The sequence below is a fragment of the Varanus komodoensis genome, unplaced genomic scaffold (genome assembly GCF_004798865.1).
Source record: "Varanus komodoensis strain SLA01 unplaced genomic scaffold, ASM479886v1 scaffold12, whole genome shotgun sequence".
Taxonomy (NCBI): domain Eukaryota; kingdom Metazoa; phylum Chordata; class Lepidosauria; order Squamata; family Varanidae; genus Varanus; species Varanus komodoensis.
In genome coordinates this window covers 11,082,807-11,109,470 of record NW_025335349.1, presented here as the reverse complement: position 1 = coordinate 11,109,470, position 26,664 = coordinate 11,082,807, and the positions used below count along the sequence as shown (strand labels likewise).

Sequence of the window (26,664 nt, the reverse complement as noted above, 5' to 3'; positions counted from 1 at the left end):
CTCTTCTTGGTGTTCTGAGAGAGAGAGAGTGCAAAGCTGATCCTACCATGAAATGTATCTATTTAAACCATTTCTAATACCATTTGATTAGCATAAGGCTTTCAAAATATACATAATGTTTTGTATATTTCAATATAATTAAAATATACAAAATCCAACAATTAAAACAATTTAAAACATTTGCCTACAGTAACAACATCTGTGTACAATATTTTTCAGTCCTATACAACAACAATCACAACAGCAACACAGTACAATAAATAATTACAACTATTCTACATGTACCAGACAGTTTAAAAGCTAATATAAAACTAGAAATTCAACAATTAAAATAGTGGGAAAATAAAACAATTTTAACCTGTCACCAAGAAGTACATACCATCAGCACCAGGCATATTTCCTTGGAGAACAGATTCCACAATTGGGATGCCACAGCTGAGAAGGCCCTTCCCCTCATAGCCACCCCCTTCGCTTCCTTCAGGGGTGGCTCATGGAATGACCTTGATAGATGAGCTAAGGGTCTATAGGAGAGAAGATGCTCCTTTAGATATCTAGGACCAAAACCTTTTAGGGCTGTATACATTAGCATAAACACCTTAAAGTTTATGTATTTAAAACTTTTGTAGACAATCCCATTACCAAAGTCTAAGGATGGTTTAACAATACCAAATGTTAAAAAAAAAAAATTAGAACACAGCGTCCTAACATTTAGCTGATAATATAACCCAAATTAAAACAGTCAGGTCTTAAAACACTGAGAAATTAAAAAGTGGGCCCAGACTTTAAATAATAAAGTGGGCCCAGACTTTAATGGGTAACCAGTGTAGGTGATATAGCACCAGGCTGATATGTTCATACCTACTCATCCCCTCAGTAGACAAGCTGACCTGTTCTGTACCCAGAGAAGTTTCTGGACCATTTTCAAGAGCAGCCCCACATAGAGCACATTGCAGTAGTCTAAACATGAGGTTACCAGTGTGTGGATTACCATTGCTAGGTTCTGTCTGTTCAGACAGGGATGCAGTAGGTAAATTAACCAAAGCTGGTGGACAGAAGGCGCTCCTGGCTGCAGATGTCACCTGAGACCGCAGGGGCAATTTTGGATCCAGAAGCACCCCCAGGTCCTGCACACTGTTTTTTAGAAGGAGTGCAACCCCATCCAGGACAGGGTGGATAGCATTCTCCTGGACCAGGGTTCTCCCTACCAATAGCACCTCTGCCTTGTCTGGATTAAGCTTCAATCTATTCACCTTCATACAATGCATCACTCCGAACAGGCACCAGTTTAGGATCTCAACTGCCACACCTACGTCAAGTGTAAACAAGAGGTAGAGCTGAGTGTCATCAGAATACTGATGACCCTTCAGCCCAAACCTCTGGAAGAACTCTCTCACTGGTTTCATGTTGCTGTTGGACAGCATGGGGGATACAATGGAGCCCTGCAGCACTCTATGACATTGAGGCTGAAGTACTATCCCCCGGCGACATGTTCCGGAATCAGCCAGTCAGGTAGGAATGGAACCACTGCAAAGCAGTGCCTCCAAATCTCAACCTAGCCAGAAGGATACTAGGGTCGATGGTAGCGAAAGCTGCTGAGAGGTCCAGGACAACCAAAAGGGATGCAATCCCTCTGTCTTTCTCATAGCAGAGATCATCCCACAGGGCTACCAAGGTAGTTTCAGTCCCAAAACTGAAACGGATCCAGATAATGCTTTTCCTCCAAGAGTGCCTGGAGCTGCCGGGCCACCAATCTCTTGAGTACCTTGCCCAAGAAAGGAATGTTGGCCACTGGCCTATAGTTCTTAATACCTTCTGGGTCCAGGCTCACCTTTTTCAGGAGGGGTCTGATCACTGCCTCTTTTAATGGAGATAGGACAAGCCCCTATCTTCAGAGAGCCATTTACAACTGCCTGGACTCAGGTTCACGTGTCCTTCTTGGCTTGGACGAGCAGCCACAAGGGTCAAGGGTCGAGAGCACAGGCGGTAGGCCAAACTTGTTCAAGCACTTTGTCCACATCATCAGGCAATTGAAACTTGTTGAATGAATAGCAGGGAGAAAAATGTGCCTGCTGTACACATTACTGCATCAAGAGAGAGATGGATTTAAACCAGAAGCTTTCAAAATCAGCCTGCGTGACATGAACATGTAGGATTCAGTTCTGTTTGTCATAGAAATGGTTTATACTGGATGCATTTGCACACAATACAGTATGGTGTAGCTTCGCAGCTTTGGGCTGGCACGGCCCATCCTATTTTCTAGCACAAGTGTGAGAGTGAAAGCTTCATTTGTTAAAATTAGAATCACACCAAAAGCCTACACTGTAGTTAATCATAACTATCAAGTCAACACTATACACCAGAATAAGAAGCTGGCTTGTTTAGTAAACCATAGTTAAGATAAACTGCAGTTTGACCAGTTGTGGACATTGAAACAAGTTTTAATTAGCCTAACATGTAAGCAAAAGTTCAGGACTCCTCCTTGCCGCTAGAAAACAGGAACAACCATCAAACCAGGGAGTTGCAGCTCTGTTTTAAATTGTGTTAATTTTGTATTTTGTATATTTTAAATAAATTTGGTAACCCATTTTGAGAGCATTACACTAATCAAATGGTATAGAAATGCTTTAAATCAATAAAAACATCCTCATAAAGGTAAACCACAGTTGTGCGCACGCAGCTGCGTGGAACGTCAGTCCATCTAGCCCAGTATTGTCTACTCTGCCATGATTCTGACTCTGAGGCCTTTCTCATCTTCTGCTACCTGCCATCCTTTTAACTGAATCCAAATCTGGGGTGTGCTTTCCCACTGAATGACGCCCTTCCCACTCCTGCATATGTGCTCAGTTAACAACATATGCCCTGCTGCATAGACCTCCCACTGAACAACAACCACAATAATAATACTAAGAATAATCATGATGATTTCATTCCTATGTGGCCCAATAGTCAGGGTGGTTCACAGCAATTCACACGCGTGCACACAATAATAAAAGCAGATGATAATAAAAATGCGAATAGAACAACAACATAGCATAAAGTTCCAGTGCGGGAAAGTTAAACCAGTTTAAACAGCTAATCCAAGCTTCTGACCAACCTATCCCATAAGATCTTGAGGCTTTTTTTCCAAGCCCAAAACTCCCATAATTTCCCATGTACGGGGATACAACTAGATCAGATGAAAAGAAAGGCTACACTGATTATGCCACCTTTTAAAACCTGCCATGTGGGTGCACCTGACTATTAACAGAGATTAGGCAAACACACCTATGGTGGTTCCAAGTGTAAATAAGAACAGGGACAAGACCTTCCACCGATACTTATTCTGGAGACCGGTCCCTATTTTTTACTCCTGTATTCCAAAGTAGATGCAAACTGTTCTTCACGCAGGATCCACACAGAAAACACCTCCCCTTGACAAGGTAACTCATTGGCCTGGACCCTGTCCAAACGGAATTGATTTGGAGCCATTCAGGTTGTCCTTGGGCAAAGGAGCCCTGGAATGTGCCAAGAACTCACAGAGGAAAAGCTCCTTCAGGGAGACACAGGCACCGAGCTGCAGTGAACAAGACCAGGCACTCCTTAGCTTGAATTTATGAAGAGAAATTTGATTTATTATTCGTATTGGGGGAAATGTCAGCTTCTGGGCCAAAAAGCATCCTTCATCTTCTTTACACAATGCCTTTATGACTTCATGTAGTCTCCATCCTGCTCCCTACCCTTGTGATTATTGCCTGTCATTCTTTTTGTATTACACCACGGAACAATCTTTCTGGAAGCAATTACATGTTATTTTGTTGCCTTTTTTGGTGACAAAAATAAGATTATGCTTACTCTGAAATCACTGTTGTTAGGCAGGTTTGCCCAACATGGTGCACTACAACTCCTGTAATTCCCAGACAGCACGGTCAATTATGGGTACAATACATATTTATAAAACTTGCCATCCTTGGCTTGCCATATTTGCAGTTCAGTTCATATGTTTATGGCACAGGTCAAGGGTACAGAGCAAGATTTCTGTCAACTCCGTGACAGTAGGGCTTTTGGGTGGGGGTGAAGGCAAAATCAACAGCTTTGTTTCTGGAAAGCTGTGATAATTTATCTTTTAAAAGCTGTACAACCCTTAAAGCATGCTGGCATTATTCCAATAAAAATTACCAATAAGAAGAAAGAGGAAACAATGCAACTGTGCAATATTAATGGAAGGGTCTCCTGATATGTCTGTCCATTTTCAAATTCCAACTGATTTTCACACTAGACAATTAATGTCCATTCTTAGTAATTCCTGCTGAAATTTCAGAGGCAATCCTATGCAGGTTTAGATACAAAAATAGCCTTTTTCCGTCTAAACTTGCAAAGGATTGCACTGTAGGGACACCGCCAGTTCCAAAATAAGTGGTACCCAGTTTTACTGACCTGAAAGAAGGTTGCCTTTTCAATTTTAACATACAAGTGACAAATGTGGAAAATATCAGAGAGCCCCTTTGTGTATGGGCCTCAGGCACCACTGGGTTTAGAAACCCACTGCATTTTGAACTGAAACACACTTCAAACCAAATGTTGAGTTTGTGAAAAACAAAGTAAGCATTTTCAACAGACACTGCTAAGTAAACAATATTATAAACACAGAAGAAGATAAAGAAGATGACGATGATGATAAATGTCTATGCATATGTGAGCGTTGCCTTAAAGTCCATCATAAAGTGCAATATGTGAGTTAATATACCAACTACTTTAAAGTACATATTTTAAAATTACATGTTCATATTATTCCTTCTAGGCTGTTGGGGAAACCCTTAAACTGAACAGTGTGTAGGTTTATAGCAATGTATGGCCCTACATGTTTTAAGGGTATCACTGTTCCTTTAACTACATATGTTCTATGTTATAATTATATGAAATATGATCATGAACTGAATTAATGTTCATAATACTAGTGACGCCAGCAACAGCACACACGTTTCACCAAGACGACCTGTTTAACCTATGCAAATGTTTCCACAAATGTGGCAATATAATTACCTTACTTTAACTTACTGATTATTATGCTTCAAGATTTCAGCTCATTTGAGGCCATGGGTGACATAAGAGATTGAAATGCAGTTCCACAAACTTTGCAGTCAGAAACTCAAGCAGGTATTACTTTTGTTACATTTCCAAGCACCTACCTCCATAAAGAGTGTTCATTTTACAAAGAGCTTTAATTTACCTTAATAGATGTTGCTTGATGCGCAAATAATGAATCAAAGCTGTCATGTCTCAAAAAATATCCGTAAGTGTTATTTTCTCTAACAACTTGTTTGGAAATATATGCCAATTTGTAAGTGTGGCCTAATTGTGTTGTGGAATTCCTGGCAACCTTTTCCCCAGACATTTTTTAAAAAGCAATTTCTCACTCTGATCCCAGAAATGCTCAAATGCCCTCCCATTTGTAGTGTGAGTATGGGAGACGTAGAGAGATATTTTCAGCTGAGTTATCTCTGAAGATGGAATTCTGCAATGTTCTTTAAAAAAACCTACATTAAAAAGGGCATTTATTTACCATTTTAAATGTTTGTTTTAAATCATGAAATTACAAAATTCTGCAGTCATTTTTCCATCAAAATATTCTTTCCAGTGGTAGTGTCCAACACTGTGTCGGTGCTGGCATTAATATTCTTGCAATAACATAAACCAACACTTATGCAACAAGGGGAAGGAATGGTGTGTGGCTGAAATTAAGCAATGCAATAGCAAGAAAGGAAAAATGTTCTTCAGTATTATTATTATTATTATTATTATTATTATTATTATTATTATTATTATTATAACATTTCTATGCCGCCCCTTGCCGAAACCTCGGGGCGGCTTACAACATGATAAAATACATTGAAATACAATAGTACATAATAAATTACCATTAAATATAAAAATACAAAAAATACATTGATTTCCAAATACAAAATTAAAATTATCAGTATAAAATAAAAATATAGGATGAGAAAGAGAAGGAAGAAGAAGTTGCCCAGGCCAGATCATATGTTTTAACAATTGAAATGATGTTTAAATAAAAAGGTCTTTACCTGGCGCCGAAAAACCAGTAACGACGGTGCCAGGCGGACCTCTTTGGGGAGTGAATTCCATAGGTTGGGCGCCACCGCAGAGAAAGCCCTCCTCCGGGTACTTACTCTCCTAATTTCTTTCATGGAGGGTTCCCGGAGAAGGGACTCTCCCGCAGATCTCAAAGGGCGGTCGGGCATATACGGACGTAAGCACTCGTTCAGGTAGCCAGGACCCAAGCCGTTTAGGGCTTTGTAGGTCATAATCAACAACTTTAATTGGGCCCGGGCTTCAATGGGAAGCCAGTGAAGCTGACGGAGGACTGGAGTCATGTGAGCATAACGCCCTGTCCCCGTCAGCAACCTGGCAGCTCTATTTTGCACCAATTGAAGTGTTCGGACTGTCTTCAGGGGAAGCCCCACGTAAAGCGCGTTACAGAAGTCTAGGCGGGAAGTCACCAGCGTGTGTGTCACCGTCGCCAGGCAGTCGTACTCCAGGTAGGGGCGCAGCTGATTAATCAGCCGAAGCTGAAGGAAGGTGTTCCTTGCCACCGCTGTCACCTGAGCTTCCAAAGAAAGCTCCGGGTCGAGGAGTACTCCTAAGCTGCGGACCTTATCCCTAAGAGGGAGTGTTGCACCATTTAGGACCAGGTCAAATCCACCCTCTCCGAAACCCGATCCGCCAACCAACAGGACCTCCGTCTTGTCTGGGTTGAGTTTCAGTTTATTGGCCCTCATCCATTCCCTTACCTCGGCCAAGCACCGGTTCAGCACAGCCACTGCCTCACCTGGATTAGTGGAGTACGAGAGGTAAAGCTGGGTATCATCAGCGTATTGATGATTCCGCAGCCCACACCTCCTGATGACCTCTCCCAGCGGTTTCATATAGATGTTAAATAGCAGAGGGGATAGAATGGAGCCCTGTGGTACCCCATGGCATAGCTGCCATGACGTAGAGACATGGTCCCCCAGCACTACCTTCTGGAATCGACCATCGAGATAGGAGCGGAACCACTGCAAAGCATAGGGAGGTAGGGAGCATGTGCCTTATTCTGAATTAGAATCACTCTGTGTTTTGCTACTATGCCACTGAATTTCAACAGCAGTTTGTCACTTTTTTGCCTTCAGCCTAGCTTTACACTTACACTAACATCATTAGTGCTAGTACTGGAACAACACTGGGTACAATCTTATATTATATCACTAACAACAGGGGATGGTATTTAGGATTTTTTCTCCAACATAAAAAGGAGCAAAGTCTTGCTACAGGACTGCAAGTGGCAGGAGATATTATGCTTTTTAAGTTATCATTATCATCATCAAATGTTGCTAACATTTTGAAATCTGCAGCTCCTGTTACACTGAGATTCATTGAGGTGAAATGGTTAAGAGTATGACACTAGGACTCAGGAGATCTGTGTTTTAGACTTTGGGCCAGTCACAGACTTTCAGACCCACCTACCTCACAGGGTCGTTATTGTGAGGATAAAATGAAGAGGAGGAGAATTATCTTTAAGTTCCTTGAAAGGAAAAATGGTGGGATGTAAATATAATAAATAAATTAAAACCTGATTGAACACAAGACATATTGGAACGCCAGAACAACAACTGAGCGAAACTGAGCAAACCCATCCATCCCTGTTAGGCAAAAGCGGAACAACAATAAATTAGATATGTTGCTGCTGCTTCCTAGATAGCATTCAGTTGCTTTGCTTCTCTTGACATCCAGAATATGGTCCCATTTTGTAGAGAAGCAGTGGTACTTCTTTCGTGTCCTTGCTATGAGGTGTTACCTTGACAAACATTTGCTTTCTCCTCAAATGGTTAGATAGGAGGGCAGGTTTCATCAGGAAGTTCAGTTTCTTTGCTTCCTAGCCATGATGAAAAATGTCATGCAAGTCTCTTGAAAGCTGAGCCCTACATGGAGGGAAAAGTCCATAAATAGTTCTGGAATTTGAAATTGCAATTTTGAAAGCCCAGGCAAGTGTGCGTAAGTATACACATAGATATGAAACACAAAACCATTGCATCTTTAATCTATTTTGTGCCTGAAAAGGCAGGGTTGGGCAGGATTCTAAGCCTTCGTTACCACAGACCCAGTGATCTAGTTCCCCCTGTGAGAATTGTGGTTGGCAACTGAAATAGTTTGATTGCCATTAAACTATCCTGTATACCTTGCAATTAGAACTGTAGAGGAGCAAGCAGGGTACAACAGAATATTGGTTTTTTTCTGCCATACAGAGCACTTCAAAAGGTAGAATGTGTTGACATTTAAGATTTGGAATAATCCTACTTTTAAGGAATTTTTGCCAAGTTCTTCAGTGACCGAGTATGACATTTCAATAGTGCCGTACTTCAGACAGATTATTCACATTCCTCGCGGGCAGTCCTGTGTCCTGATCCATGAAGCCAGATGATTCTTATGCCAGGGCTAATGATCCTAGGGGAAGGATCCAGTGGCAGCTGTCCACTTGCTATTAACATTATGCTAGTAGAAAACCATGGTTGTGCAATATCAGAAGCACTTGCCCTTCTGGCAGGTTTCCCAGTCACAGTCGGGAATTCAACACCCTGGAATGGATAGGAAGCCTAGCGCTCCAGCTATTGGGTGGCAAAGAAATAAAAGTAATTATAGTAATTTACTAGCAGCAGATGACAAAGCAGCAGTGGCTGCAGAAGCAAAAGCCAAGGTATCAACATGCCCCCAGTGCATCTAGTTCCAACAGTTCCCCAGGGTTTGAATGCAGTGGAATATCCCTAATATCCCAGTTAACTCCAGAACAAGCTATTTTACAAAGGACAATATTAACCAGGCAGAAAGGCACCAATGAATGCACAACAGTGGCAAGTACAAACTCAAAGGATCCCCAGGAACCTTTTGTGCACATGTTGCATTCATTCTCACCCCTTTCTGATATTCCTTCATTAGTTCTTCTTTTAATCCAAATTCACTTTTCTTGTTCTCCACCAACACATTTCAAACTACGATAATTTTATGTCTTTCTTTTATCTATCACACACATTTCTGATTCCCATAAACCTGTACTCCAAACTGGGAGGCAAATATTTTCCCCTTTCTTATAAAATATCTTTTTTGCTAAGCCTGTTCTTCTAATTTCTGAACTAGATGTTCTGCTTGCATCCTTGAGAGAGAGATGATGGCTAGACAATGTCGAACAATTCTTTCGTTTGTAGTTGTTATTATTATAGTCTATAGGTGGTAGTATGACTGAATTATGATTGTATCTGAGGACTGTGATTTCCAACCTGGATATGAACGTGAAGGTACATGGAGACTAAACAAGCCCCCTATGTATGAGTCACTGCTTAAAAGCCTCGTGTAACCCATGTACATGGGTGGGACTTGCATTCAGATGGTGAATTTGGAGGACTCCTTCTAAAAGCTAGAACCCCAGATCGGTACCCTGGAAGCATGTTATCTGTACTGCATGAAGGTACAGGGGCATTATTTCCACGTCCTTATGCAAGAGCAGCACCACAAAGCACAGGATTCTTGATTTGATGGCATAGTCCACTTTCATAATTGTACCCTGTGATTTAATTGAGAAATCAGTATTATTCTGGTGGGGAAAGCCCGTCAAGATTATCTGTGTTTTAAATACTGGGCAACAGGATGGTTCCACAAGAGCTCCTGAACATGGATGTGAAGGATCTTGCAATGGTGGTTTGAGAGAGCCGGGAATTCCATGAAAACCCTCTGAAGATAAAAGCCTTGAATATGCATTGTTGTCCCACAGCAGCTGCACAAAGGCCTGGGAAAGTGATGTCTGAAGATTTGAGCTTTGATTTAATATGAGATTTTGAAGGACAGCCGTGCAAAAGCCCAGAAGAGTTCAGGAGAATCAGAACCATTGCAATGCCATTTATACTGTTAATTTATATTATTTTAATTGAAGTTATTTATGTTGTGAGCTGCCCCGAGGCTTCGGCGAATGGGGCGGCATAGAAATTTTCTAAATAAATAAATAAATGCCAGAGAACATGGGACCTGCGGTGTTTTAGTTGCAATTCATGAAAAATGGTACAAGTTGTGATTTGGTGACTGTTGGTGGGGGAGCTCCATGCAAAATTCATGAAGTTCCATTATGGGGTATGCATTATACCATGTTTTTTGTGCCACAAATATACCAGATTAGTTACTTTTATGGTGAAGAGTATAATGTTGGATGGTGGGTTCTGCAGAATTCTGCACATGAAGAACTGGAGACCCAGATGAGTGCAATCTCCCCGTAAACTCAATTTCTGACTTAGTTTACCTGCAATTTGGGTTGGCTATTGTAGTGCAGGTAGACAATACTTCGTCTACAACAGCTCCATCCTTGGGCAACAACGCTCCGCCCCCGGTTATCATTCTCCGATCTTTCCCCTAAAACCCGATGGCGTTTCTCCTATTGATCTTGCTGTTCCTCCAAGGACTTCTCGCTGCTCAGGCGCGCGTAGAAGCCAGGCCAAGGCTGGCAGTTTCACTGATTCCGTTGAAGCAGTGAGGAAATATAATGATCATTGGCAGTCCCGTTTCATCGGTGCTTCAAAAAAAGCAAACCCACCGCGAGACGAGCGAGACCCCCTAAGGACGGGATGCGCCGTGCTCCTTAGCCGGCAGGGGACGTCCTTGCCACGCCACACACGCCTCAGTTACCGCCCCCCCCCCACCTCAGGAGCAGAGCGGGGGTGGGCAGCCGCGGCCCGGACTGCTGCCCTCTGCAGAGCTTGCACCGAGGGCGCGCACGATCACCGGACGCGGGCGGGGGGGGGGGGGGCGGCGCTGCGCGCGTCGCGCAGGAAGGAGCGGGCAGGGAAACATTTGCCCGGGCCAAGGAGAGCTTGTGCCGGGAAAGGGGTGCGCTTTAAGGTGTTAGCCAGACTTTGCGCTTTGCCACTCTGGTATGCAGCAATCCTGTACGGAAAGTTACGTGGAAGAAAGTGCCACTGGATTCGGGGAGGTTAACTTCACACTGGACGTGCATGCATAGGAGCAGGGGCGGTGTAAGGTACTCAAGAGATCTGGGGCTCAGGGCCACCGGACAAAATACAGGAAAGCGCATATTTGCGTATGATCTAAAGTCTCTCTGCGTGCAGAAGACCCTCGCTCCTAAGGGCACCCTTAGTGGTCGGGGCAGGTGAGAGCAGCGCATCTGCTTTCGGGGAAAAAGGCAGGAAAGCTCAAGGTGGCTGGGGGGGGGGGGGGGGGGGAGCAGGAAGTGAAGCAGATGTGGACAAAATGCCAGGCCATCCAGGGGGATCAGATTCCACGCAGATCATCGGGGCCCTGTTCCTTCGTTTCAGCAAGCATCTATGGACAACACGGTGGTGGGTGGTGGCCTCACAGAAATAGAGGGCTAGGGCCCCAGCGGGCCCGCTTTTACTGCGGTATCTGAAGGTTATTCTCCTCAGGGAATCTCCTTTCCTGAAGAGGGAGGGAGCAGATTTCTGGTGGAACAGCGAGCAATTGAGTGCACTTGCCTGCACATTTTCCTTCCTTTTATTGAAAGGAAGGCGTGTGGGGGGGGGGGGGGGAGAGGAAGCAGACTGAACCGAAAGGAGAGGATCTCCTTAACGCGCCCCTGACTGGCCCAGAGGACTTCGTATAAATGAGGGCTGCCCTAGCGCTCTCGATCTGCTTTGCATACGGGAGTTCAGTCCAGGACCGTATGAACATCATGATGATGGATGCCTATTAGGACATCACGGAGCGAGCAACCACAAACAGCCCCAAGCACCTCTCGGCTGAGGTCGTGTGGTCCAGGCCGACTTTGAACTTGAGCAAGAAATCAAACTGGGCTCACACCGCGCCTTCCTCTTGGAAAGGCGCCCGCAGCCGAGCCTGGACTCTGCAGACCGAGCCGGGCAGCTGCTTCCGCCTCTGCCCAGCGTCGCGCACCACTCTCTCGTTACCGAAGTGCTTCATGCACGGAAAGAGAGCGAGACCCGGGAGGCCATTCCCAGCTGGTGCTGCCTGCCGCGGCCCCCAAAGGGAGCCTTCCCATTCCCGCAGGGCTCCTCGCAAGAGGAAACGGAGAGGACTTGCTTTCCCGCCCCTCGTGCGCGCCCCGAAGCGCGGCGGAGCTGCTCGGGTGCCGGATTTTGGCGCGCGCCCGCGAAGCAGGCACTTCTGCCGTGCGTGGGCGTGTTTACACCGCCCGGCGACCCTCCCCCACCCCCGCAGCTCATTCACACGGTGCTGGCACGCTTACGCACGCGCTCGCTCGCTCTCTCCCGAGCAGTTATCCAATTGGCTGCTCACCCTGGAGGCCCGAAGGGCGGAAAATAAATCGTCACGGCCAAGCCCGCGGTGATTGGCGAAGCTCTTCGCACATCACGGCTCTTCGGAATCGCCCTGCAGCTGTTGCTCTGGAACATCAGGACCTGTGACGTCCTACCCACTCCTATTAATCTTCCAGCTGCTGCTGCTGCTGCGTTTACCCCCCCCCCCCCAACTACCTCTCCCGCCCCGTCTCTCCTTCATCTTCCCGCAGGAAGTGTGACAGCCTCCTCTTCACCTATGCTCAAGCAGTCAACTACCCATCCTGCTCTCTGTCATGCCTCTAAAGACCTGCGCACCAATATATAAAGAGGAATTCAATTTGCGCAGGCGGAGTCCCTCGAAAACCGCGCTTTATCCCTAGTTTGCTCAGCTGTCAGGTTATTATTGTGTGGTTCCGTACTGAAGAATCATATTGGAGGAAACAAAAAGAGTGAGTTTTCTTTGTGCAATCCCCTTTCCCCCCAGTTGTGCATGCGTGATCAATTACAAACTTTTTCGTTTCCAGGAACATGTACTGCTGAGTAAGTGTCGTATAGCATTTCGTCTTGGTTGTGTTTTGCTTTTGTTTAATGGTACACTAAAGGGGTTCAGCTGCTGTTGAGGCACACGATTTCTGTTGTTTACTTGTGTTGTGCTTCGGGTACGTAGCCTGAGTGTTTTGAGGGCAATTCTATCTAGCAATGTGCATTTATCGGAGGGTGAGGAAAACGAAGACTCGCATTTTATGGTGTCAGATCCACGGTAGGCTGAGAAGTCCGTTCCGGAGAATAAACAGAACGAAGGAGGAGGAGATGCCATTTTAATTGGGCCAGTTTCACCCGCTGAAAGGATGTGTTTTAGATGTGCAGGACTGCTGGATTGGTAGACTGGGGGGCGATAAGAAAAAAGCCAGACCCCTCATTTGTGTGGCCCTCGCGACAACAGGTGTGTGCGCGCGGAGGGGGGAAGGGGGGCTGGAAATCTCGGCTAATTTCATTTCTGGCCAGTTCTTGACGGTATTCTTATTTTTAGCTGCCTTCAACGTAAGGACCTCAGTGTTCCTTTTATTTCCAGTCTTGTCCCGAAACATTTTGGATCATCTTTTAATTTTTTTCTCAGAAGTTAGCTCCTTCTTACTGCACTAAGCCGTATTTCCAAGGATGGCGTTAGAATCTAAGGTTCTGGCTACCAGGAACCTGTGTCCCACAGAGCCTTATTCTGAGCGTGCAAACGCCAAGACCGTCTTTATTTTTTTTTTAATGGAAATAAAATATCTGGACCCGAATGGCCCTTGTTGCTTCATTTTCTTTAACACTCGCCTGGAGGGACGTTGACGTCCTTCTCCCGGCTTATATAAGTAGCTTCAAAAGCCATAAGGAGTAATTTCTGCTTCACTGGATTGCTTTTTCTCAGTCCCTCCGGGAACTGCACAATAGTGAGTGCGCCACCACCGGATTCTTGCGAACCCCCCTCCCGTCTCACTCTGTGAACGTCACTGTCGGGTTTTCATCAATGGGGATTTACCGCGCCTGGATGTGTGGGTAGAAGGCATCCTTCCCTCGGAGCGCAGCCCCTTGCTCCTCTTTCGGGGCTAGTTTCGTGACCTTAAGCTGCAAGGAGCGTTGTGCGCAGGGAAAGCCCTGGAAATCCCAAGAGCGTCTTTCAAGAGAGGCAAGGCAGCCCCCTCCCCTTCCCAGACCCTCAGATGGCTGCATATTCTCCAGCCGTCGCCAGAGCTGCGTCGGATCCGATCCCCCGGTGGAAACGCAGCCCGCCCCTTCGGCCCAACACGATCGCGAAGCGCACATTCAGCAGGGAGAGCCAATGAACGTGCCACATGCTGCGGACATGACCCCTTCCCCCACCTCCCGCCTCCTTCCCGGTGCTCTCCCATTGACTCGGTAAAGGAGGGACGGCAGACCTTTCCCCTGCCCCCCCCCCCCCCGTTTCGGAGATTGCAATCTCCTTCCAGGAAGTTCCGGCAGGATCCAGATCATTCCAACTTTCACCTTTGGGGAGAGATTTTTTAAAAAAATATTTTGACACCAGAGGGAAAAGGAGGAGGAAGCGATCTCGCAAAGCGCAGGGACCAGCTGTTTATGCAAATAAATGGGCGTGCCGGGGAAGTGGGAAGCGACGGCGGGGGGAGGAGGAAGCGGCCGCGGCGCCCATATGTAGATGAGAGGGGCGTGGGGAGCGGAGGGCGATCCGGATCCCCGGAAGAGCGAGGAACCCCATATAAAAAACTACTGAAGACCCTTCCGAGCAGAAGTAGCGAAAGCTCTGGGGGCGGGCTGGCGGCGGAGCGGAGCGGAGCGGAGCAGAGCAGAGCAGAGCAGGCGGGTGCCGTTCGCCGGAGACCGCGCGCCGCCGCTGCGCGCTGGCGGAGGAAGGGCGCGAGCAGCGGGACATGACTGCGTAGATCCACCCGCGTAAGCGTTGCCCGCCGCGCCGGGCTGCTGCTGCTGCAGCTCGTCCGGCCGTGCGTAGGTGGACGGTCCGCTTGCACGATCTGGCTTCGAGCTCAGCCGCCTCCTGAACCGTTGCCGTCCGTCGGAAAGAGCTCGCTCACTTCGCTCGCTCACACGCATGCACGCCCGCACGCCCCGACTGCAGGTGATCAGCAGCGAGCGCGGGTGTGTATCTTGGTGCGCAGCAAAGGATCGGGACGGGGGGCGGGCGGAGAAGCGAGGCGCTGGAAATCGGTGCCCCTCGAGCGGCGGGCGGGCGAGCGAGCCAGCCGGGGGGGCCTGCGCGCGCGCGGTGTTTGTGCAGCTTCTTTCTAAAGCGCCTCTCGGCACCAGATGGACTTGCCACTTTCTCTTGGAGGGGGAGGGGAAATTAAAGCCGGTGGCGAGGGAGGTGGGAGGGGAAGAGACCGAAAGCTGCGATCCTTAAAACGTTTCTGCACCAGACGGGCTTCGGCCAAGAATAAGCGATTTGAGGATCGCGGGGCCACACTTCGGTGCACTGATCGCTTTTACTTGCATTTCTCCTCTGCCTTTGCTAGGAGTGGAAGAGGAAGAAATCTAGAAAAGGAAACGACGCCTTTTCTGTTTTAGATAGTTTTGCTGCTGTTGTCGATTGTGCACGGCGCTGGACCATGGCAGACGAGGAAAACGCGCTCGGCAGCGGCGGCGGCAGCGGCGACGGCGGAGGCAGCCCGAGCGGGGGGGCCGCCCAGGAGCCGTGCCCGGGGTGCTGCGAGAACAGCCGCTGCAACGTGCTCAGCTGGGAACAAGTGCAGCGCCTGGACCGTATCCTGAGCGAGACCATCCCGATCCACGGCCGGGGCAACTTCCCCACGCTGGAGATGCAGCCGCGGCAGATCGTGAAGGTGGTGAGGAGCCGCCTGGAGGAGAAGCGCATCGGCGTGCGCGATGTGCGCCTCAACGGCTCGGCGGCCAGCCACGTCTTGCACCAGGACAGCGGCCTGGGTTACAAGGACTTGGACCTCATCTTCTGCGCGGACCTGAAGGGCGAAGGCGAGTTCCAGACGGTCAAAGACGTGGTCTTGGACTGCCTTTTGGATTTCTTACCGGAAGGGGTTAATAAGGAGAAGATCACCCCGCTGACCCTGAAGGTAAATTTCGCCCCTACACACACGGCCGTTCCCAGCGGGCTGGGGGGAGATCTGTTTTCTCTTCCTCGCTCTGCAAAAAGGGGCTGCCGCGGAGCAGGGGAGGCGAGGGGCCTGGAATGCGGCTGATGCAGCCGCTGAGTCGCTGCTGTTCTTTCGCTTTGTGCTAAAAGTACAAAGTAGTGTCTGTCCCGCGGGGCGGCAGAATTAATGGTACGTGAGCACGGCCTGCCCTTCCCCCTTTAAACTTATTGAAATACCGCCTTGGAATGACTCGTTTAAATGATTTTTAAAAGTGGGGAGAATAGATGTATGTTAATAATCAACTTAATTCTTCTTTGCCTGCAAAGAGGAAAGAGGCCTGTGTTCCTTCGTTTAGTTACAACCTGATCCATCGCTGAGGTAAGCCAGAGTGGATGGATTTAAGCTGATTAGTTCTACTGATTTTTCATTAGAGTGAGTTGTCTAAGCTACTGTTACTTCATTTTAATTGGATTGTGGATGAGACCACTAGAGGGAAATGGTGCTCCTCTCTTTTCCTCCCTTGAGAATGGGATGTGAAAGCTGAATTCATTGTGCCTGGGTGCCCTTACTGATTCTATTCTGTTATCCGTTCAAGTATTTTGAGAGAGGGCTCTATTTCCTTTACTTCCTGAGATCGTTCTTCCAATTACGGGTCCTTACCATCGCTCCTTTCCAGTTTCAGGGAAACCCTATTACTACAGGAGAAGTAGCTTAACTGGGTTGTGGGTTGGACAGTGAGATGTCCAAGTCTTCTGGTCTGAGTTGTTAATTTTCGGCAGTTGCTTTGCTTTCGAACAGGGCAAATGTGAGACTATTTTGAAATTCCTAGAATAAGACTGAGAATCTGACCATCATCACCCTTGCAGTTATACTGCATTTTCATTGCAATCTTCCAAAGCAGCTCCTCCTCCAACACTGTGGAAGTCTGTTTATTTGGTGTGGATCCATTTCGTATCTTTGGAAGAAAAAAAAAAACGCAATAAAATCCTTACAGAATATGTCCTTTGTGCAGTCACCGTGCCATGAACACTCCTTCTCCCTTTGGTCGTTTGCAGCTGCATGTCTGCAAACCACATGCTAAATCTGTCTACAGTGTCTCTTTCTTATGCCTGGGCTCTGTGATTGCAGCCTGCTGCAAGCTTGGGCCAAGGTGGAGCTGGGATCAAATGCAAATGAAGGCTTGAAAAAGGAGGTGCTTTTCTAGGTTTCCTGATCTGCTCCTTTTCCCCTCCCCTGTATGTGTTTCAAACTGTAGGAAGCCTATGTGCAGAAAATGGTGAAAGTGTGCAATGATTCTGACCGGTGGAGTCTCATATCCTTGTCCAACAACAGCGGCAAAAATGTGGAGCTGAAATTTGTGGACTCGCTGAGAAGGCAGTTTGAGTTCAGCGTAGATTCTTTCCAGATCAAGCTAGACTCTCTCCTCCTTTTTTATGAATGTTCAGAAAACCCAATGACTGAAACTTTTCACCCAACTATCATTGGAGAGAGTGTGTATGGGGATTTCCAAGAAGCCTTTGATCACCTTTGCAACAAAGTAATTGCTACCAGAAACCCAGAAGAGATCCGAGGAGGTGGTCTCCTGAAGTACTGCAATCTCCTAGTAAGAGGCTTTAGGGCCGCCTCAGAATCCGAAATTAAGTCCCTTCAGAGATACATGTGCTCAAGGTTCTTCATTGACTTCTCAGACATTGGAGAACAGCAGCGGAAGCTGGAGTCGTACTTGCAGAACCACTTTGTGGGACTGGAGGACCGCAAGTATGACTATCTCATGACCCTGCACGGCGTGGTGAATGAGAGCACGGTTTGCCTGATGGGGCACGAGAGGAGGCAGACGTTAAATCTGATCACCATGCTGGCCATCCGCGTCCTGGCCGAGCAAAACATCATTCCCAACGTGGCCAATGTCACTTGCTACTACCAGCCAGCCCCCTACGTGGCAGACGCCAACTTCAGCAATTACTACATTGCCCAGGTTCAGCCAGTGTTTCCGTGTCAGCAGCACACCTACTCGACCTGGTTGCCCTGCAATTAGCCGTTTTCCTAGCCTTCGCGGGGAACGTGTTTTCTATCGAGCAAGCAAAGGGGGAGGGCTGCCCTCCCCTTTCTAAAATGGGGTGGGGGGTTGTGTCATGGTGGTCTGCTCTAGCTTTTAAGCTCGAGGAAAGCCGTTGGTTCTTCTGTTTAATGTAAGGGACCATGATTTAGGAAGAACCAAAACCTTATTGGATTTCCACCCCAGAGCACGAGGCCTGTCATGGAAAGCACAGACGTCCCTTGAAAGGAACCAGGGATGTGTGCTTGGTGACAATATGGGTCGGCAATGCCTCCTCCCATAGCTATGACATAGAGAGAGTTGGGAAGCCTCTATTTTTTCAATGGGATCTACAAAAATAGAAATCAAGGGGGGTGAGAATACAAACAGGGAAAGCTAGATATATGGTTTAGATGTTTAGAGACCTAATGCACAGATAAGTAGGAATCAGATATATTTTGGAATCACTGCCTTTGGAGCGTGCATGAAGTGCTATCAGTGGAGGGATCCCATAGAATGTATAGCTTGCTTGCATAGAATGCTTTCGGAAAAATAGCTTGCTCCAGACAAAGAGCAGTAGATGGGTACAGTTATTTCAAAAAGAGACATGGGCGGGGGGAGAGTAGGATTAGGGTAAATGTCATTATTTCCAGCTGCGTGCATTCTTCACATTTTATTTAAAAATGTGGAAAAGCAGGAAGAGCAGCTGTAGCAAGCAACATATGCTTCAGGACCAAAGATTTCACAGATAAGTTATCCAAGCAAAGAGGAGGACAGAGTAAAGTATATAAAAAGAGTTTACTATATTTGTACACATGCATATTCAACAAAAGTGCCTGATGCCTTCAGAAGATTTGAAGTGAGAAAAATATAGTTTTGTGGTTTAACCTTGCGTTTTGTTTTTATCAGGGACACAAGAAACTAAAAATAAGCTTGTGAATAAATGGTGGAGGAAATGCCTATTTTTTTTCCTGGCAAATATCGATATAAAGTTTATAATGTTGGTGTGATGTTATCATAGGTACGCGTGTGTATGTGTGTGTTTATTGTGTGTGTGTGTATGTGTGTGTGTATATATATATGTAACATGTTACATGTATATATACACACAACATTTTAAATAAGGTCTAGGAAAATGTAGCAATTTTAAGGAATGTTCTAAATAAAATATGTGTTTTCCAGTCTACAGCAGGCTATCATAATACTGTGGGCACTTTGCAGAGACAGTTGTGATCCCATAGCAGAAAATCTGGATAAACAAAATAGTCTTAAATAAAGTGGGATTCAAATTACACAGTTGCACAAACAGACAAAATTATTCACTGGGTTACTTGTGAGCCACAACAGTTTCATACCCGCACAAGCATTTTGCTTCTCTTAATTTGTACTGTTTTGACACTCAGCTCACTATTTTCATACTCCATATATTCATTATATATAAGACATCCATTGGAATGTGGTTCAAACAGGTAGTCCCCGCGGAAGGATATTTAGTTGGTGATTTGCATACTTATTAATATTTTTCATAAAAAGCAAGCAGAATGTACTGTGCATTCCAAGACCACTAGAAGTTAGACAATGTGAAATGAAGCAGTATGGAGAGTATTACACGGATGTTTAAAATTTATATGGTGTGTGTGTGTGTATTATGCAACAATTAAACATCTTTCATTTGGTTGTCACACTGCATTTTCCAGCTCAGTACTGTACCAAAAACCCAATCATGTTTTTGTTTGGAACAAATAATGACAATTCTTTCACATGACAAGTGGAGAGCTGAGGAATAGTGTTATTGAGATTTTTTTTTCCTGTAGTGTTGATCATACCAAAGACAACCAAGTCTTATTTTTTGCCCCTCAAGCCACTAGTTCTTAAAACCAAACAAAATTTAACCCGATACCTTGGTCACATTCAAATGCAGGAGCGAATTGCTCATAAATGTATTCTCTTAAGTCCATTAAGGTCTCTGGGCTCAAACGCTGGCTGAATGCTAAGCGCCGTGGTCCCACAGGGCAAAGTGAGCCATGGTGCCGCACTGCAGAATCCGGTGGGGCAGTGCGCGCTGACCTGTCCAGTGTGACCCCTCGAGTGGAAGGTTCTGCAACGTGTTAACCAGGCAACTTGGTCTCCTTTCATCCCAGCAAAGCTGCTGGCAAGGTCTTTTCCTTTCACCCATTTGAAAGGACTGACGCTGTCCCGTTTTTACCATCTTTTTATCTCCAAAGCCAGTTTAACATGACTGCCATTTGTTTGCTCATGTCTCTTCCCTGAGAATTTTGCAGGAAACGGCCTATCATTGTCCCAACACGGAAACCCCTGTCATCACTTTGCTTTGCAGCCTTCTGATGCCTGTTGGCTATGGCCTGTTTTCCAAATAAAAGAAAATAAACATATTTGGGGCAGTGCTCAGTTATGAAAGTGAAATGTTTGTTTCTATCATCCCGTTCTCATCAGCAGCAAATTAAGAGAAGTGCACTTGGTCAGAATCAGAGCTGAGTCTGTATTTGTTCAGCGGGCTTTCTGACAGGAGCTGTGCTGAAGGCTGGGGAAATAGGATCAGCTGGTAATGTGGTATGTCCTTTCTTGCCACAGTGATTCTGCTGCAAATAAATGAGTCATCCACTCCTGCAAAGGGTTTGGGGACCTCTGGCAGTGCCTGAGCCACAAAATGCTGATAATACGTGAGGTATTTCCTCTGGGGCAGCCTTCTCCATCTTTTATTTCATTTTTAATGGCTGTGGTGGTGGTGGTTGCTCTGGGAATTACAAGTCAGCCTCGCTGCCTCAAACTTTAGCTATATTTTATGGCGAGCAGCAAACTCTTTTATAGTGCCCACTTAGGGCTCGGCTCCCTTGATTTCAAAATACTATTTCTCTCTCTCCTTCAAGGGTCTGGTGATCTTCTTTAACCTGTATACATGTTCCAGAGTAACAGTCATAGGGAGTTGTTACAGCTGGCTGGTGCCTTTTGTTTTAACCACAGGGGTTAGTGATGAGAAGCCATCCGGTGCAGAACCTACACAAGAGCTTTTGTGGTTGACACACACAGCCCCCAGCAAGTGCACACGCCTCCAATTTTAATAGACTAGTATGGTCACCAGGAGAAAAAACCCTTCAGGATCCTGTGCTGTATTCATTCAGCAGAATTTAAGATTAGGTTGGTAAGGAACAAGAGTTTTTTCCTTTAGATTATTAGCATTAAGATGCCTCAGTTACAGTCAAATAGTTCGTGTTTCTGCTAGATTAAGTGTGATTGATCAGCACAGTTCTGGCAAGTGTAGAGGGGTTAGTGCAAAGCAACGACACCAGATTATTTTAAAATGCAAGAGAATCCAAAAGCATTTCAATAGTGGTTGTCCTGAAACTCTCACTGGCCCACGTCTGCTGTGTGGACCCCAAATGGATCACATACCCTTGCTGCACCTATGTAAATATCATTCTTGCCTATCCACTTCTTTGTCAGCTGCAGGTCATTCAGTTCAGATAACTGGATTTGTACTGTCTATATAATCTGTAATATGCAAAGGCAAAGCAAGAAAATCTTTGAAAGGAAGCAAACAAATACTAGGAGTCAACTAAATTGCCAGCGGGATTCTTGTTTTCATAACTTCTTATTTAAATGCTTTAAAAATTATTTGCTGCTAGGTATTGCACAATGTTTCATGCACAGCTTAGAAATACCTGTTGTAAAATGCTTTATATGCGAGTTGTGTTGTACTGAAGGCTCTTATCACTTCAGATAAAGCTTTAAAGAGTTCATGGAAATAAAAAAAATGTTTAAAGGAAGAAGAAAAGGAGAGAGAAAGAAATATATATATCTAATGACGTATTCAGCACTTTTTTGTTCTTTTAAAAATTATTTTATTTTTTTGGCAATGACTTTTTATTTCCTTGCAATGGAGAAAATCCAAACTTCATCAGCAGGTTTTGCTGTTTGCTATTATTGCAACTAGTTAAGCATCAGAAAAACCTACAGGTTTTAGGACACGTTTCGTGTTGCTCCGCAAACGCTTGCAGTCTGTGGGAAGTGATGCCGATTTTGTTCTCCTTCAGAATTCCACACAGCCATTGTCTTCGGTGAGGTATCCTGTTGCATCGGACTGCTCCCGTGACTGATCTTTTGGGAACTTTTGACTCTGGGTTCCACTGGAGTTTGAAATGAGCAGCAGATGGAAAATGGACACTTTTTAACCAACAAAAGTGTTTGCTTCTGTGCTAGAGGGAACAGATTGTGAATTTTGTTTACAGCATCCAATATTTGGATTTCTTTTTGTAAATAAAATGTTATTTTTTCTATTTATTTGTGTTTGTTCTTTTTGGTATCTAAATTCTAGCCTTTTTGTGCCAAGTAGCAATTGGTTTTACTTTCAGTTAGAAAGGACAAAGCAGCAGATTTTCCAAGAAGTAGCTTTTTGATTGCAGGGCAGTATAAATCTGGAAAGCCCAGATGTGGACTTCATTGGCAATGAATGAACCCAGGTAGCAGGTGCTAAAGATCTGTCTGCATACTAGCTGAGTAAAATAAATGACTGAAGCATCAGAACACCAACCTCCTACAAATCCCATCAAAGCAGATAGTCAAAAGTTGCATGCTTTGGGTTGGACCTAATCTCATGCCTGTTTAGCGTAGTACCATTGATACCAATGGGACTTGAGTTTGTGGATGCAGCTAATTTATGTATTGCATTTAAGTCCCACTTTTCTTTCAAAGAAACCAAGGAAGTGGTTTGATCCACCGCCATTTTATTTTTGAGTATGAGAGTCAGTGAATGGCCCAAAGACAGATGGGACCTTAATGGCAGAGCAGGGACTAGAACTGGGTTTCCCCAGCCATGGTCCAACAGTCTATAGCCTCTACACTACATCCAATCCCTTTGGAATGCTGCCCAAATGTCAGAAGCAGCCCTACCTTATAGGATCATTTAGTGAGCACCTTCCCCTTTATTACAAGACAAAAGCTGTTCTCCAGACCAGGCAGGAGAGCATTGGTGCCTTTCCTTGCATTGGGTGATGCTTGCAAGCACTTTGCAATAAACTTTTCAGAGGGAATGGCCTTTTAGATCATCACTCCATGAAAACTGCTGCAACTCTTTGAGCATCTTCACAACAGTGCTGTGAAACTTAACAAATTATTATTATTATTATTACATTTTTATACTGCCCATAGCCAAGACTCTCTAGGCAGTTGACAGTAATAATTATAGAATCATACACTCAAGTCACCCATCCCAATTCTGACCAGGCCTGACCTTGCTTAGCTTCCAAGATTAGGCAGGATCAGGCACTTCAGGCTACAGGGAAGCATATATGCTGGCTAGGTGCACCATCTGTGCATGGGTTGCTTTGGTGCAGGCCTCGCTAGATGCTGAGGAGGGAAAAAGCCATTTGACTCATTCATCCAAGCAAAAGAGCTGCCCCAGTCAAAAATGTTAAAAACAGCAACACGTACACAGAAAGAAAGGCAGTGTTGTTGTAAAGTGCTCGCACTTTATAAATCTAAAATATTTTGAATCCAGCTCATTTTTTCAGGAAAATGTGTATAACATTTCCATAGCACATCTCTAAGTCAAATATCATAGACAATTCCCTGAAGAAGAGTCTAGAAGCATATTGGCTGTGTAAAGATTTACAAATTAGTATTTTGGAATGCTCTTGGATTTTTTTTTTTCTCCTCTGAGGAAAATAATCCCAAGTCTAGACTCATAAAAAGGAAGTGCTTCCAGACCTCAAATAGAGAGCTTTTACACCGCTGTGATGAGATGTTGGTTTCCTTTTGACATTACTTTCACAGTTTCAGAGCTCCTAAAGGTAAGGTTATACGTAGCTCCTAACAGTAAGTTTGTAGTTGCTCATCCTCCACATCTCAGCATGATTTCTCTCAGAAACCAAGACCACTCTGGAATGGGTAATCGCTCTAGAGATGCTTCCAGTACAACTGTTTCGTGCCAGGAAGGTACCCAGTAGGAATGCTTCATCTGGCAACTTAGGAAAGTGAGAAATCTCATGGATGCATGATGGTGTGCTGGATTGTTTCCCAAAAAAGCAGCAGGAAAGAAACGTGGTAAGGCATCCATTTTGGGCAGTGAAGAGAGGAACCTTCCAGTGTACAATAAAAACCCAGTGTGTATGAATAATTGTTCTTCATAATTCTTTTAAACATTAAATTCTTTTAAACATTAAATTCCAGCAAGTGTGATGATACCAGGTTGGAATTCGATGTTCAAGAGTGTCCCTGAGGAAAAAAAATGGTTATTCAGGATGTGCAGGGCTTAATGAGAAATGTTTTATTTTCTCGTACACCTTGCCTGATGTTTGCTTCACCTTTAAATTATCACGAGCATAGTCTGCCCGTTAGCTTGCTGACTTTTTGTCACTTTCATGTTATATAGTTGCTGAAAGCAGATCAAATTATAAATGTTTCTGCCACTTTAGCCCCCAGAAGATTCTGGGAATTGTTCTAATTTGGCAAGTTCCTGAGAATTCATCCTCTACCAACTCCATGTCTCCGGGTTCCCTGGGAAAAGGGAATGACAGCTTCAAGTTTATAAATGTGCATTTGTCTTAAGGGTTGATTGCAATGGGATGTGTTTTGGAACAATTCTCATGAAGAAATGCTTGAGAAAAATGCTAAAGCAAATTGCGGGTGGGGAAATCTACACGGATGTTGCAAGAATATTTATCACCAGGATATTTCTGTAACTTCTCGTGTATTTTTCCTGGAAATTCTATATGCTGATATGCATGTGTTTAATATTGTCTTTTCCATAAGTACCTCTAAATGGGAATTGTCCTAAATCATATGTAAGTAAGAAAAATATATTTTATTGGATCCATTTCTCCATAAAATTGGCCTGTTTCTCCATTTACTCAGAATGTCTAATCTCAAATGACTTGGCATACCATTGTAACTTTAAGGCTAAAATTTACTGCACAAATGTGTTCCGAATCGGACCCAAATCATCCCACTGTCTGGGACAAAGGAGGAGTGACCTAACTAAAGAACTAACATTTTCACACCACTCTGTATGTACAGCCAATGCTGATGTAAGGGTACATCTGGGTGTGTGTTTGTGTGCTCATCAAAGGAAGAATCTGAGCTCTAGAAAATTGGATTGTATCTCATTAATTTATTGTTTACCCTACACTTCTTCCAAGGAACTCCTGATTGGTGTATGTGGGCCTCTTCTCACATTCTGCATTTTATCCTTAAACTAAAGCTAGGAGATAGCAATGTCTGAGGAGAGATCAATCTGTTGCAGCAAAAAGAAGCAGACAAAAAACAAACACAAACACAAACAAGCTTTGTGGCACTTTAAATCACTATTTCCAATTTGCCACTTTCTATGTTTTACAACACGTCTCCCAGAACTATTGAGTATTGGCCAAAGCACCTATTTTTTAATTTATTTATTTAGAATTTTTGTATGCCGTCCCATCGCATAGCCTTGGGACGGCTTACATAAAATAAATATAATACAAATAAAATCCAGATTCACCCTGGCTGCAAATTAAAACCTATAGATGATATTAAAAGTTATTAAAATATTGTTTAAATAAAAACATCTTAGCCTGGCGCCAAAAAACAAATAACGAAGGTGCCTGGCGGACCTCTCTGGGGAGTGCATGCCAAAGGCGGGGTGCCACCGCAGAGAAAGTCCTCCTCAGGGTACTTTGCCTCCTGATGTCTTTCACAGAGGGTTCCTGGAGGAGGGCCTCTGCCACCCATCTCAAGGGTCGGGAGGGCAAATATGGATGCAGGCGTTCCTTTAGGTATCCAGGTCCCAAGCCGTTAAGGGTTTTATAAGTAATAACCAGCACCTTGAATTGAGCCCAGACTTCGATGGGGAGCCAGTGAAGCTGGTAGAGGACTGGGGTTATGTGAGAATAACACCCAGTCCCCTTCAGCAACCTGGCCGCTCTATTTTGCACCATCTGAGGTATCCGGACTGTCTTCAAGGGCAGCCCCATGTAGAGCGCGTTACCGAAATCCAATCTAGCCAGGGAAGGGTGCCTTACAGACAAATGTTTATCCTAGCATAAGCTTTCACAGGCACTGTCCACATCAGCAGAGGTATCCAATGACATGGGCAGGGTGTACAAAAGGTTATGTCAGCATGGCTTAATGAGTCTCTAAGGTGCCATGAGATACTTTGCTGTTTTTTCTTTTGGGGTAAATTAGGCTCAGAGAGTGACAGGGTGAAGCAGTAGCTGAACCTGATTCCAGTCCTAGACCAACACAAACAACTACCCCAGGAGCTTACAGGTAGCCCGTTTTTTTAAATTAAAATTTCCCTTGATTTTTCATTTTTAAAATAAAATGAAATGCACGTGCATGAAATGCATATGACATTCAAGCAATTATGCATAGGCTTCAACAAAAGCAGACCAAAAATTCAAATAAATATCCATTTGAAGATGGTCCTCAGTCTATTGCATTATAGGAGGTGTGTTTTTATCCTTCCAGGGTTGTAATATGAGCCTTCTAGCTGTCAAAACAACATAGAAAATCTATTTACACTGAGAATTTGTTAGCTTCTACGAACAAATGGTTTAACAGGAAAATAGCTTAAAAGAGTATGCCTATCAGAATGTGTCAGTACAAAACTGTATGTAATAACTCACCCCACCACAAGAAAAGAAGCAACTTCTAGACATTAGCAAGCATATATTTAAAAGAAGCATTAGCTGTATCGCACCACCAGCAATTAACGGAATTGGACAATCCC

The 26,664-nt window shown here is 44.8% G+C and overlaps 1 protein-coding gene across 6 annotated transcripts; it reads left to right on the top strand.

Moving 5' to 3' along the window:
• The first annotated feature begins 12,520 nt into the window (after window positions 1–12,520).
• TENT5A (terminal nucleotidyltransferase 5A) lies at window positions 12,521–22,238 on the top strand. 6 transcript variants are annotated; one of them, XM_044421797.1, is made up of 3 exons: window positions 12,521–12,751; window positions 15,363–15,883; window positions 17,160–22,238. In XM_044421797.1, exons 2-3 carry the CDS (start codon window positions 15,404–15,406, stop codon window positions 17,937–17,939), a joined length of 1,260 nt encoding a protein of 419 aa, XP_044277732.1. In that variant the 5' UTR covers window positions 12,521–12,751; window positions 15,363–15,403; the 3' UTR covers window positions 17,940–22,238. The 6 variants fall into 6 exon arrangements, with proteins under 6 accessions (XP_044277732.1, XP_044277730.1, XP_044277728.1 ...); XM_044421795.1 differs by having other exon boundaries at window positions 15,311–15,883; XM_044421793.1 differs by lacking the exon at window positions 12,521–12,751 and adding an exon at window positions 14,497–14,916 and having other exon boundaries at window positions 15,311–15,883.
• The last annotated feature ends 4,426 nt before the right edge of the window (window positions 22,239–26,664 follow it).